Source organism: Geospiza fortis, unplaced genomic scaffold, assembly GCF_000277835.1.
Source record: "Geospiza fortis unplaced genomic scaffold, GeoFor_1.0 scaffold1, whole genome shotgun sequence".
NCBI classification, from domain to species: Eukaryota; Metazoa; Chordata; class Aves; order Passeriformes; family Thraupidae; genus Geospiza; species Geospiza fortis.
In genome coordinates, this window is record NW_005054320.1 from 6,855,019 (window position 1) to 6,868,891 (window position 13,873).

Here is a 13,873-nt window from a genome sequence, read left to right on the forward strand (position 1 = left end):
ATGACTCTCAAACAAGATGCAAACCCGTTCAATAACTTTAAAACCTCAAACTATTTTACAACTCTTCTGCTCTGGCCTACAATATTAAGAAACTCCAAATCAGGCATTTTTATTCAAAGGACTCCTTGTAAACAGATGCTGAATGAAGTTTTTGGATACATAGGAAATTATTTTTGGTTAAGATTACAAATATACTAAGTTGAGATTAAATTCCCAAAGTGTTCCTAAAAGTTACAAACCCTAAAGCATGGCATGCACTGTAAAAAACAGAATGTACTGACCAGCATTTCGCTGTCTGACCAATCAGGGGGAAAGTCACTTTCCTTAACTTGGTAATGAAGCCTGGCAACATCGAAGAGACTTGATCCATGCTTTCCACTGTTCAGAACTGGCTCCAGGAATTTCCAAAATGTTTCCAGGTCTTTCTTAGCTTCATCTTCCTTTCTTTTCTCTGCTTCTATATCTAAAATATATGAGTATTTGACAAATCATGGTACAGTGTCTCCCTTTAACATAAAGCACAAATCATGTATCAGTCTACTCTAAGTATTGTTAAAGCATTTCCATTCTTAGAGTCTCAGCATATATCTGACACCCAACTTGGGGATTAAAAAATACCCCCAAAATATCTTGCCATCATCTTCTATTCCAAGTACAATGATTGATCCTGAAAGGAACCTGAGGGGCCCATCTCGTAAAACTCCTCTGCTCAAGCAGGGTCACCAAGAGCAGACTGCCCAGGACCACGTCCACATGGCTTTTGAGTACCTTCAAGAAAGAAGACTCCATGACCTCTCTGAGCAATCTGTGACAGTGCTCAGTCACCCTCACAGTAAATAAGTGTTCCTTTGTCTTCAGGTAACACCCCCTGTTTCAGTTTTGCCATTGCCTCTTGTTCTGTCACTGAACACCACTGAAAAAGAGCCTGGCTTCCTTTTCTTTCAACATTCCTTTTAGGCATTTATACACATTGATGAATTTTCTCCAGGCTCTTTTTTCTCCAGGGTAAACATTTCCAGCTCTCTCAGCCTCTCCTCACATGACAGATGCTCCAGTCCTTCGAACATACTTGTGGTCATTTGATGGACTCTCTCCAATAGCTCCTTATCTCTCCTTTACTGAGGAGTCCAGAACTGGACACAGAACTCTAAGTATGGCCTCACCAGTGCTGAACACAAAAGAAAGTTCAAATCCCTTGACCTGATGCAGCCTTGGATACCACTAGCCTTGTTTGCTATGAAGGTTCAGGGCTGGCTCATGTTCAGCTTATTGCCACCACCCCTGTGTCCTCCTGCGCAGAGCTGCTTTCAAGCCAGTCAGCCCCCACCATGAACTGGTGCAGGATTTAGCCCTTGCCAAATTTTATGGGGTCTTGCCAGACCAGTTCTCCATCCTGTTGAGGTCCCTCTGAAAACCAGAACAATTCTGTGGTGTTTCAGCCATTCCTCCCAGTTTTGTATCATAAGAGTACTTGCTGATGGAACTCTCTTGATCACTAACAAAGATGTTCAGCTGGACTTATACCACAAATCCCCTCGGATACCTTCTAGGCCAGGACATTCAGCCACTTTTCAATCCAACTCAGTGTTTGCTTACCCAGCTTCTTTATGAGAAGACAGTGCCAACGGTCTTACTGAGTCAGGGCAGACAATACTCACTGCTTCCTCCTCCTCTACCAAGACAGTCATTTTGTCATAGAAGGTTATCAGTTTGGTTAAGAATGACTTCCATTGGCAAATCCATGCTAAATGACCAACTCCTTGTCCTTCATGTGCCTGGAAATGTTTCCAGGATTAGCTGTTCTATCATCTTCCCAGAGACTGAGAAGAGTCTGAGTAGTCCTTTACATTCCTGAGTCATTCCTGTCATTTCTGAAGATAGGAGTGATGCTTTCCTCCAGTTTTCAGGCACATTTTCCAATTGCCATGTTTTTTCGAAAGTAATTAACAGTGGCTTTGCAGTGACATCACAGCCAGCCCCTCAGTATGCCTGAGTGAATCCCATCAGGTCCCATGGACTTATGTGTGTCCAGTTTGTTTAAGTAATCCCTAACTCAGTCCTTTTCCACCGAGACTTTCACCAGACTTTCACCCTGTCTCTGGGGCCTGAAAATTCCAAAGGCCATTCATGATCACAACCACTTTTCCTTCTTTCAAGGTCCTTTAGCCAGTCCTTATAGGGAGGCTGTTTTCTGGATTGAATAGAGTTTATTGGTATTTTTTTTGTACTGTAGAGTCCATAATTCTATTCTCATGACAGCCAAGTAGCAGGGAATAACTGCCTCCCTTGATCTGCTGGCTATGTCACTACAGCTCAGGATAGCCAGCCATCACTGATGACACATATTTAGCTCGCTGCTTACCAGCATCCCAGTTCAAGAAAGGTGTTAACAGCCTTGGGACAGCTGAGTATAATTACAGAACATTATTCTGAGGGATATTCTCCTGTGGCTGGGGCCACAGTCCCAAAGCAGCAAACTCTTCACTTTCCTTGAAACTACCAAATAAGCCAAGTTTTCTTACCAGTACACTTCCTAACAATTCATAGAAGTATGCATTTGATAAAACATTCTTTGGTGGCTACTGTGGCTGCAAACTCTGCCTGCTTAGTCAGTCGCTCTTTCTACTGTCCAGTTTTTGCATTGGCAAACCATTTGGTCTGGTGGCCAACCAATGGCAATACTGCTTTGGCACTGGCAAACACAGCTGCTCACAGGCAGCAAGCACAAACACATGGCAAAGAGAGGGAGAAAAACACAGCCAAAATAGTAATTTCCTGTATATAAAATTATCTCCTTTTTACGTATTTTTTTAAATGACCATATTACCTTCAAGTGAAAGTGAAGATGGTTTTTGAAGTTTAGTTGCTTCTAAGTATATCTGCAATGGCTTGTAATTTTCAGAAGAAATTTGAATTACACTTGAAATGTTAATCCCAAGGTCAATCAAGACAGGCAACAACTGAAGATTGGGGAAACCCAGAATGATAAAGTAATAATGAGCACCATCATCTGGTTCATCATCTGTTCAAAACACAACAAAAACAAATTCGAATAAGAACATTCATCATCTAAACAAAATAAATTTTTTACTTGACTATATGGGGTTATGCAAATGAAGGTTACAGAAACAGTTCTTTTATACTCTCATTGGGAAAATTACATATAAATTAAAAAAATACGTGCATAAGACTCAGTTCTTCTGTACCAAACCACCTAGAACACAGCAGGAAGAATACAAGTCAGACATAATAATTGTTTGGAGAAAGACCAGGAGAAAAACTGCAGAAGTTGATTATAATCAGAATGTTGTAGCAGAATTTCTGTAATTGCTCCTCTCAAAGAAGTTTAGTGTCAGGACATATGCACATGCCTTAATGGTAGTTTAAACTATCCTATTTCATCCTGCATGGACATAGAGCATGGACATAAAGCTGGACATAGAGCTGGACAAAAAGTAAGTTACTGTATCTTACATGAAAGATTACCCAAGTCATAATAATTTCAAAGGATTAGCTGCAGGTATCAGCTGACTCACTGCTGACTCCTCCCTACCCAGCAGGTTCATGTTCACTAGATGTAATTCTTGGCAAAATCCTCATCAGCTGGTAATACCAACTCACACTAGTCCTTTTAGGTGGCAGGGGCATATCCAAATTCATAGTAAAACATCGATGAGGAGTTTCACTGAGTGCCTGCTCTATTTGGGCTTATCAGTTACGTAGAAATATGCATAGCAGCATTTCAGTACCAAAGCAAAAGGTTAAGCATGATATAAGTAGACACGAACTCTCTAGAAGCTCTAGAGTTGTGTAGTTTTCTTCTATGCCTTATGGAGAAATACAGGTAGTAAGACAGGTATCAAGTGATTTAATTCATCCAGTACAGTTATTTATCTTAAGTTAACAGAAACTGTCTGCTGGAGGTCCTGTATCTCTCCATCAATGCTGAAACACATAGAGTTAGTGCAGACAAACCTACACTAAAAGCAAATCATAGCTTTATACTCTATTTAGCATTAAGATCCTTTCTCATTCTTACTAACGCATCACATGTAAAAGTGCTTTACTGACTCCTCAACTTGTGGGACTCATTTATCCAAGGAAGGAAAAAAGGTAACCTGGCACTGACATCTGCCTGTGCTCAGCCATATGCCCAGGGCTATGCAAATGCTGCTACCACCTGGAGTAGCAGGCTCTCTGTTGCTTGTAATATTAGCTAAACATAAAATAACACAGAAATTTAGAGAGAGATTGACTGAGGAATCAGCCACCACAGTCCAGCACATACATTGCATAAAGTAAAAATCAAAACCAGAAGAAAACTAGCTTATTATTTCACTCCTAGTACTGAAAATGAAATACATAAATTTATGTCTCAGTTACTGCAGGAAGAAAAAATATGAGCACATACAATTACTGAACATTAATTATTTTTAACAAAAAAGACAGGTGTCTGCACAGTCACCTACAGAGATCCAAAAATTCCAATGCGTACATGCTGAAGACTGCCTGCCATTTTAAAATTATAGTTATGATTATGCTAATAATCATGACAAATGCCTAACAGTCAGTCAGTTCTAATTATCAGTGACTAGTCCATATGCAAAAGAGGAAAGACATTAATGCAAGTAATCTCAATATTACTCAAAAGCAGAAATATTTAATTTCAGAAAGCTGATAATGTATTAGGGATGAATTATAAAATGACTGCTAGCTACCAGAAACAGATATAGACTGTCTTTGAATTTAAGGCATGTTTTTTTTTTCTCTTTCTTTATACAGCTATATTACAACAAATATAAAAAAGGGAAGCCTAGAGTGGAAGTAATGAAAAATTTCTTCACTGACAGGGTTGTCAACTCTGTCAGTCGTGTTTTAAACTACAGTACAAGGAGAAAGCCACCTTTGGATACTGACATTTAATTATTCTGAAATCTTTCTCTAGGATAGGCTTTCTGTGGGATTTATTTGGCTACTTTATTGTAGTCTTACATATGCCCAAACATTTTGATGTTGACATGCCACATGTAACTTATCTGTATTTTACTTCTTGGACTGCACAACCCATCCTAACACTGAGCAGAACACTTCAAATGCAAAGTGGCAAAATTTTGATATTGCCAAATAGATCTTGACTTTTCAACATGGAACAAAACTAAGTATTCCAAGGTTTACCAAGAGTATATCATCATATTTTACATACCAATGTATTTGTCTTTCACTTCCACTTCTCCCCGTTGTTTGAATTTGGTGTCCTTTTTAACAGGGGATGATGACACTGACTTTTTTCCTTTACTGTCTTTTCCACTTGTCTTATCAGGAGATACCTTATCTTTTTCTTTTTCTCTTGCTTTCTCTTTTTCTTTTTGCTGCTGTTCTGCCTGACAAGATGAATAAATGAAGTCTCATTAAAGCCTTTGTGAAGAACAAAGGTCAGACTGTTGCAAAACTTTAGGTGTTCAACTTTTTTATTTTCACACTTTTCCCTCTCAGCTGCTATAATATTCATGTGGTGGAGCTGTCTTGAACACCCTGCTTTTTCCTACTCAAACACACATTCGATTATTTAGATGCTCTTACTCAGTCATAATGCTAAGACTTCACATTAAAAAGGAACTGCAAGAGGTAGGCAGACATTTTACCTACCAAATTGACAAAATGCATATGGGTAGAAAGATGAGTAAAAAACCCCAGTGCTTTAGTTACTTCCACTACAGCACTTGCAGCAGCCAGAAACCTTCCTTGGACTGAAAGGAAATATGGCAAAAATTCAATATCTGTTAATATCTTTAACATCTCTGTTAACACTCTTGACTATGGTGTAAAATGGTACCACCACTATTTTTCTTTGATGTAAATATCTGTCTAATGTAAACTAGAACCAAGAGTTGTGTGTTCCTTTTACACAGGATATTACTCAGCCATTCTCATTATCTTCAAATAAAAACACCTACACAGAGCTCTTCCTAGTAATTTAAGAGTACAGGACAAAAAAAGATTTTTTAAGTGTCCCAAAGCCTCACTCTATAAATCCAAAAAAATTGAGAGTAGGTCTGAAATGAAAAAATTTAAAAAAATATTAAGGTAAAGTAGGTTCTGTAAAGCAAGAAAGTGTCCACCTTATTTTTGCCCAGCAGAATTACTACATTAAAACTATGCAAAAATTACATTTCAGGATTAGAAAGCTAAATTAAATTTAAAAAAATATTAACTTAATTTATAGTTACAATCCTCCTGATGCCACTTAAAAGCCTATTAAAGCAATTAGGAAAGCCCTTCATGCAAATGAGAGAGGTCAGCTAACTCTATATAGTTGCTTTCCCTAGATCCAGCTGAAAAGCAGACTTTCCAGCTGCGGAAGTTGTATTTTGTTCAAATTTAAAATCAAAACAGAAAATATTTTCCTGCTTTTCCCTTCCTTCTTGAATTTCCTTTCTGTAAAATTTAGAAATGTCTTTGACAGAATCTTGAAACTATTTCCACTGTGTAATGAAGGATTTGGAGGCTTTCATTACTTTCTTTCAAATTTGTTCCACCTTTGACATTTCAAATTAGAAATGTTGATAATACTTCTTTGAATTCTAAGCTGATGAACACATCAAACAGATAATACAATCATCATGCCACAAAGATCACAATCAACTTGATCTATTGCATCTGCATAATTTTAAGTAATTCTTAAATAAACAGAGACATTTATGGACTTGCCAAGATTCTAACAAAGAACATTACTTGACCTAAATACTTTAGAAAGTAAGAGCCTCTCCTTTCTTGGACTCTTTCCTTTTCCTTTTAATGTCATATTTCTCCTTCTCTACAAGGTGCAGCTTTTGGTGGAGTTTCTAATAATCCATTAACTTCTGCAATTTTGTTATTTTAAGCTTCACATTTCAAAATTTTACTACCTCAAACACTTTTCTAATTCAGACACACTTCTTCTCTTCTGCATAATATTTATGCCTGTCAATTTATGACAAGCTCCTGCTCCTAATGAAATACAGGATGCCTTATTTTTGGTTATTTACATATTGTATTAGTTCTGCTGATCCATTCTAGGTATCTATTTAAGAAAAAGACCCATGGACAGATATGTTTGCTTTCTGAGAACTGATTTGTGAGTAAAATCCTGTTTTCAACACCCAGATTGCTGGCAACAGAACTTGTATTGTACAAGCTAGTTGGAAAGGATTAAAAATTCTATGGCAGCCAATTTAGAGATAGAACTCTAAATTAGAAGTCAGTTTCTGCCCAGTCTGTACTGCAGAGCATCCTAATATCCAAGAGCCTTCCAATTCTTGACTCTCCTTCAACGGCTCCACTTGTGTTTGCCTGTCACACATTGATACAGATACACTTCAAAGGAGGTGACAACTTTTGCAGACAGTTTGGCTAAAACAGAGAAGTAACTGTAAGTGCCAGAGACTCTTCAACCCTCAATATTGACTATCTACCAATTAACCAGGGAAATAAAATTACAGTTACAAGACTAATTTTGCTAAATCAAAGCTCTAAAGACTCCATTTTAATACTGAATTGCCATTAAACTTCAAAGTTTTGTTTGACAGTTTACTTACAAGAATTGACTGCTATCTAAGAAAAAAGCATTTTTTTTCCAATTCACTATTAACAATCTATTCTACAGCTTCAGCCTCTCAATTTCTTTTCAGATTGAAAACACACTATTTTTCTCATATTCTTCATATATTTCTATGGTTTAAATTATCATTTCCTAATAAACTGAATTCTGTGGGAACAGGACACAATATTAATGGAATCACCCAGCATTTAATGTTCTTGTGATTGCGTGCTACATTTCATGCACCAACTTCTCCAACAAGTAAAACTATTGATAAAGAAATTCACAGATTTTTCAGCTATACAAAATCCATTAAACTATTTTCTGCTTGCATCTTTTACATGCGCAGACTCCTTAGGTTTCCATATCATCACACTTCACACTATAGGTTTTGATCAATTAACGGGGTAAACTTACTGCAGCAATTGTATGACTTTCTGATAATTAACTGACTTTCTTCAGTTTCATGAATGTTTGTTGGAAAAGGACTATAGCAAAACCAACTGTTCAGTAAGTTGTTGAAATGTACCACTGACAACTCCAAAAGATGTTAGAAATAAATTAGAGGTCTGATCTGTGATTCAGTGCAAGCTTGGTGAAATTCCTCCTAGAACAAATAAGCAATCTGTCCCAGACAATCTTGGAGCCAGTAGTGACGACCTCAGAGACAAATGGAAGCAAGTTTTAGGAACACTGGAAAATGTGGTACCTGGTTCAGAGAAGTGGACTTCAAAATATGTACTGTTTTGAGCGAGTTCAGAGGAGAGGAACATGCATAATCAAAAATGAACAACCATGGTACATATTTGGGTTTGTTAGTTAAATATGTAATAGATTTCTGTAGAATGGAGTGTAGTGTTGTTCCATACAGGGAGAACTCAAACAGATTTAAATGAGAGTAGGGTTGGTAGGATCAGAAACGTTTTTCAAATGCTCGCGTTGCAGAGATGGTTCAGAAATAATACTGGTTGCCATGGAAAAGCAAAGACACAGCACAGGGAAGTTTTAAGAAAAGGTTCAACAAACATCTGCCAGGAATAGTTTATGTAAATATTATCCTGCCTTAGTGCTGGAGGATGGAAGAGATAACTTCTCCAAATTCCCTCCAGAGAGGAGATTCATAACAAGAACTCTGTCATAGTCTGCTCTGTGTCTATCCTTGATACCTTCCAAGTAACAACCTCTCCTGCCTTTACTTCATCAGGGATTCATTCAGCAGAAGCCTGTTCCTAGCTCTATTTTCTATTGGTCCTAACACTAAGCTAAGCCATTACTAGCAAAGACTTCTTCCATAGTGTTTTTATTTTCTCTTTTTCCCTCATGTTCTCATTGGCATTTGAGTAATTGAGAACTTCATGCACAAAATCTAATCAAATTTAAAAAATATTTCTAATCACATTTCTCTTTAATTACAGTTTTAAAAAGCCAAAGATGAGGAGAAAGCTGGATTTATGGAAGCAACACCATAGAATAGAAGCGTCTTCAAAAATGTAATGTTCCTAGGGCATACTATAGTACCTTCTTTTCCTCTTCTCTTCTCTGAATAGCCTTCTGTTTGAGACAAAGTAATTGAAATTTCAACAGCTTTCCAGTTAGTGTTACAGGAATTTTTTCACCCTGGTCCAGAAAGGCTTTGGCTAATTCCATCACCTGCAAAGGAAAAAAAAAATCGCAACAAAACTACTACTTGCATAGATTTAATACTGCACTTGACTCATATTTATTTACATGCTGAAATGAGCAAGTGCTATCTCACATTGTACCATGTGTGGGTCGAAATGGCCACATTTCCAGATACACCACTATTCTTTGGTTCCAAAGACCTCAAATAAAGTTATTTCAGCTATAGTGTGCGATAAAACTAGAATGGAAAAAACCTTCTACAATTTATGAGAAAGTCAACAGACACAGAGTTCTCACAGGAAAATGTAATTCTCTTTAGGTTTTAACAAAGAAACAACATTGAGCAACTACGTATTATAAAGCAACAAATTAAAAAGCACCTAACAGATAGCAAATCAAGGGGAATAGTTTGCAGTACTGTTTACAAAGTGACCAGTGTCTGAGGGACTAGCCCTAAATGAAAGATAAAAACTTCTTGAAGGGAATTTGAGAGGGTCTGTCTTGGTGAAAACACACCCCCTCCCTGTGTAATTCTGATTCTGTTGGTATGCAGCCTAATTGGGGTGAAATAAGGCTATTGAGTTTTCTTAGGGTGATGACAGCAGCAGGAACATACAGCTGCATTGTCCAGATGTGTGGTATTGACAGGCTGTTTTATGACTATGTTTTTTACAGCTTGTTTCCACTAAATTTCATACAACTCACTAACATCTGGGCCGTTTTCCTTGGAGCCTCATAACCACTTTATTTACTGCGAAAAAAATAAAATAACATAAAAATACTGTTAAAAAGTTGTTATATGTTTCTTTTTACTTGTGTTGTCTCTGTAATAAAGTTCACCTACGTAGGAAGCGCTGTTGAGGAATAATATAACCATAATATTTTCTTACTTTTGTTTTTAAGCAACCATCAGCCTTATTTATAACCATGGGCTGAATTAGGTGTTACTCAAATGCTCTGACATGTTTCTCTTTTCTCCTCATGGAGCAATTACAGTTGGGCACATATGGTGTCAATTTTGCTTGCTAATACTGAGACAATGAAGGTGCACACTGCATCTCACCGAACTGTGTCTTGTCTAATGCAAACACCACCATTAGCTTTGAGCTTTCATAGATTCTTGCCTAGTTTAGAAATTTTCACTTCTCACCTAAATGTAGCCACTAAAATGCTTCTCTGAGTAAAGCAAAGCCAAATCAGAATCCAGACCATTATATGCCAAATCGTTGTTTCATGCAAACAAAAGAAAGGACCAGAAAAAGAAATGTCTTAAAATTCAGATCTTTTCCAAGTTGCATAACAGGGAGACAAACCAAAACATATGCATTTCAAAACCCTTCCACAACAATCCTGCTCTTGCAATACAAATAAATCTAATGATCTTAAAATACACAAAGGAAGATACATCATGATTAAGATGAGTTTTGCTTTGCATGTTTTGTATTCAAAGCAAGACTGGTCACTAGCTCAACAAGCCAATCATAGAAGGCTTCCGGAAAGACCCACTGACATCAGAGCCAGAGCAGAAAATCAAGGACGTATTAAGAACAAGACTTAAAAATTACCACACACTGTGGGCACACTAGGACCTACTAGTTATTCCAACAAAAAATAGTCACCCAGAGCTAGGCACACAAATCGGTGCTCTGAAAGAAAAAGACATTGGTAGAAATATCATATCAGTAATTTCCCTCAGAGAGAAACATTCTCATAAAGTTTTTTTTTTAGAATTGATGTTAACAACCGGTGGAAAGTGATGCTTCTCACTGGTCTAACGTAGATGAGTTGCACATTTCTTGAAACACAGTAGAGGGGAAATGGAGGGATTCTGGAAGGATTCCTGAAAAGTGTATATATAGTAACTCAGCTTAATGACAGTGGCTGATTTATTGTTAATGGAAGAAGAAAAAATGCTTAGATTATTAAACCCCACTCTTCCTGAGAATTTTGAAACATTTTACCAGTCAAAAGCAATAATTATTATAATAATAATTATTCGTATTTTGTAGATAGAAAATACAGGAATGAAGAGCCTTGCTGAAGTAGAATGGGTAGGAAGGACAAATTGTCTTATGTGAGCCATGAGAAACATAACCAAAACTATTTAACAGGAATACATTCCATGACTGTGGAAAGAGGTCACACAAATAAAACAAAGACAGAACGAGTGCACTACATTTGGCAATACAAAGAAAGCAAATATCTTTTCATGCAGAAATGTAAAATATGCTTTATACAGGAGGAAATTAAAACCAATCCTAAAGACAGAACATAGATCAATCCATGCACAGTAGATAAAAAGAAATTAAATTTATTACACATCCATATTTACTTCATCTGTGGTCCTGTGAGTTATGCAGGCACCTGGCATAAACAGTTAAAAATCTACAGAGCCTCAAGTGAAAAAAAAAAAACCCAAACAAAAACCTCAAGACAAAAACTGGGTAGGAATACAGAAGGAAGCTTTTCACCTACTGTGAAGTGGATTTGTTACTGATTGGCTATACTTCATCCCACCAGTGATGATCTTTTTCTTATATGAGAAACCATGGAAACTTGGATGGACAAACTTAGGTAGGGCCTCTTTTCCTCTAAGGCAAGAGGAAACTTAGAATTCCTCACACAGCAGGGGTCACACTGGTGAAGCGCAGAAAGGCTTTGGTGATGCAGTATTTGATCTCATGTGGTGGCAGTATGAAGCACACAGAGATTTAGCTGTTTGGTGCAAAGGGCATGTATTTGGAGCCACGCAAACACTGCATGAGTGCTTGTAAGCGACCCTACACCACTGACAGATGTCAGCACCATTGAGAAAGGAGATAGGTCTTAAAAGTTAGGGGAACATTTAAAGCCAGAGTCTTTGTGCTATCTTTCTTTGAAATGCCTCTTTTTTCAAGATACAGAACAATTGTGGCTGCCAAATTACAATAAGAAAACCTTCCAAAAAGATAAATTAAATTATAAACTTTCACAGCTTTATTACTACCGGGCAGCAGTAACATTGCTTGCTATGAACAGGGGTCAGCCCACTTCACAGTGTAGTTCTCCCATACCCAGAGTGAGCTTTCTAAAGCCCTGTCTTCCCTCTTATTCTTGAAATTATAAGAAATCCAGACCATCACACATGCCTCAGACTCATCTAACACTTCCTCAAAGAAACATAATAGTTCCTAGAAGAACCAAATAAGTAAAATCCCATAGTTGCTGACACAGTTCAAGTTAATTTGAAGCAGGATAGTCATCAGTCAAGAGGCTCTATGGATTACACAATCAAGCTGGTAATTACTATTCAGATATATTTTCTTGAGCAAAATAATAAAAGCACAGGAAAAAAGTGATCTTGACATATTAAAATCTGCTGTCAGTCTTATGAGTCCTTCACAAGCAACTTTGAAGACAGACTAGGGGACAAAAGCTGCATATGTCATACTTATATTTTGTTTTTCTAAAGAAGACTTCTTTAAATGTACTATTAAATACTTCTGACTCTGTCATTGTCATTTCATTGACTAAAGCATACTAAAGCAATCATTTGAAAGAATACCAGGAAAGATCTGAGCTAACTGAAACAACTTTTTTTTTCAGATGACACCTCCAGTGTGTTGAAAGAATTCAGTTTCTCATATAAGACCACTCACCTAACTTCATTTTAACTCTCAAAACCTCTTCCCACCCATGATGTCAAAAGACCACTTGCTTAATCATTATTTTTCACTACTGAATTAATGACTCACAGTTCAAAGAGAGTTTAAGGACTCACATAAATCAATAAATCAATTACATATCTGAGCAGAGCTCCATGCAATGCTTATGTATCCACAAGGTAGACTGTAAAACCTAAGACCAGCCAAATGAGTCATCTTTGTTACTCAGTGAAGATGTATTCCAGAGAATGAAAATAATTAAAGAGGATTTGATGATTCCTTGTACCCCACAGAGCTCTTTCAACTTAACCTATTAAAATGAAGCAATACTGAGGAAATATGAATGCTGTTCTTGTGCTAAATATCTTTCTTTCTATTGTGAGAACATTTCTCAAAGCAGAAGCAAATGGCTGCTTGTACTCTAGAAAAATAACCTGTCACTCATGTGAGTGAGTCTGCTTTTTGCCAAAACACTACACAGCTTGATCTGGTTAGCAGAAACCTATTAGAATTATCCATTGTAAGAAACACTGTTCTCTAACCTCTCTCTACAGAAAATCTGCAACCCGAGGGGACATTTTAACTGATATGATCTCAGGGATGCTCTATGAGAATTTTCTAACACACATGCACAGTGTTATGTCAAGTACTTATATTGTGTTTTAAGAAAAACAGAAATGGTGAATAACCCAATTTCAATAAAAAAAGGAGAAATACATAAAAATAAGGAGGGTTTTATTAGAGAGCTCATACAGGAGCTCTCACCATCAGGCATGTACACCTCCTATGGCTCCCCGACCATTAGCTGCTATGAAAACCCAGCTGCTTTAAGGGATACAAATATCCAGCGACTGGAACGATCAGGTATTAGCACTGCTCTCTCAGGAAGGAGTTCTATGCACAAAGAAGGTTTTTTCTCACATGACCTTTCATATATCTGTTTTCTTTTAACACTGATTGGGAGGCAATAGTTGAAACAGCATTTAAGTGATTTCAGAAGAACCCCTACAGAACCCAGACCCTTTTAGAA

At 37.2% G+C, this 13,873-nt stretch overlaps 1 protein-coding gene across 1 annotated transcript in view; it reads right to left on the bottom strand.

The window, feature by feature from the left end:
• Window positions 1-13,873, bottom strand: part of SPAG17 (sperm associated antigen 17) — a 78,687-nt gene that overhangs the window by 56,270 nt on the left and 8,544 nt on the right. Inside the window, exons 4-8 of the mRNA XM_031056711.1 lie at window positions 9,095-9,226; window positions 6,762-6,789; window positions 5,204-5,377; window positions 2,828-3,022; window positions 282-463 (exon numbers count right to left, since the gene is read on the bottom strand). Of these exons, the coding sequence (XP_030912571.1) occupies window positions 282-463; window positions 2,828-3,022; window positions 5,204-5,377; window positions 6,762-6,789; window positions 9,095-9,226 (711 nt within the window). The remainder of the gene's footprint in view (window positions 1-281; window positions 464-2,827; window positions 3,023-5,203; window positions 5,378-6,761; window positions 6,790-9,094; window positions 9,227-13,873) is intronic.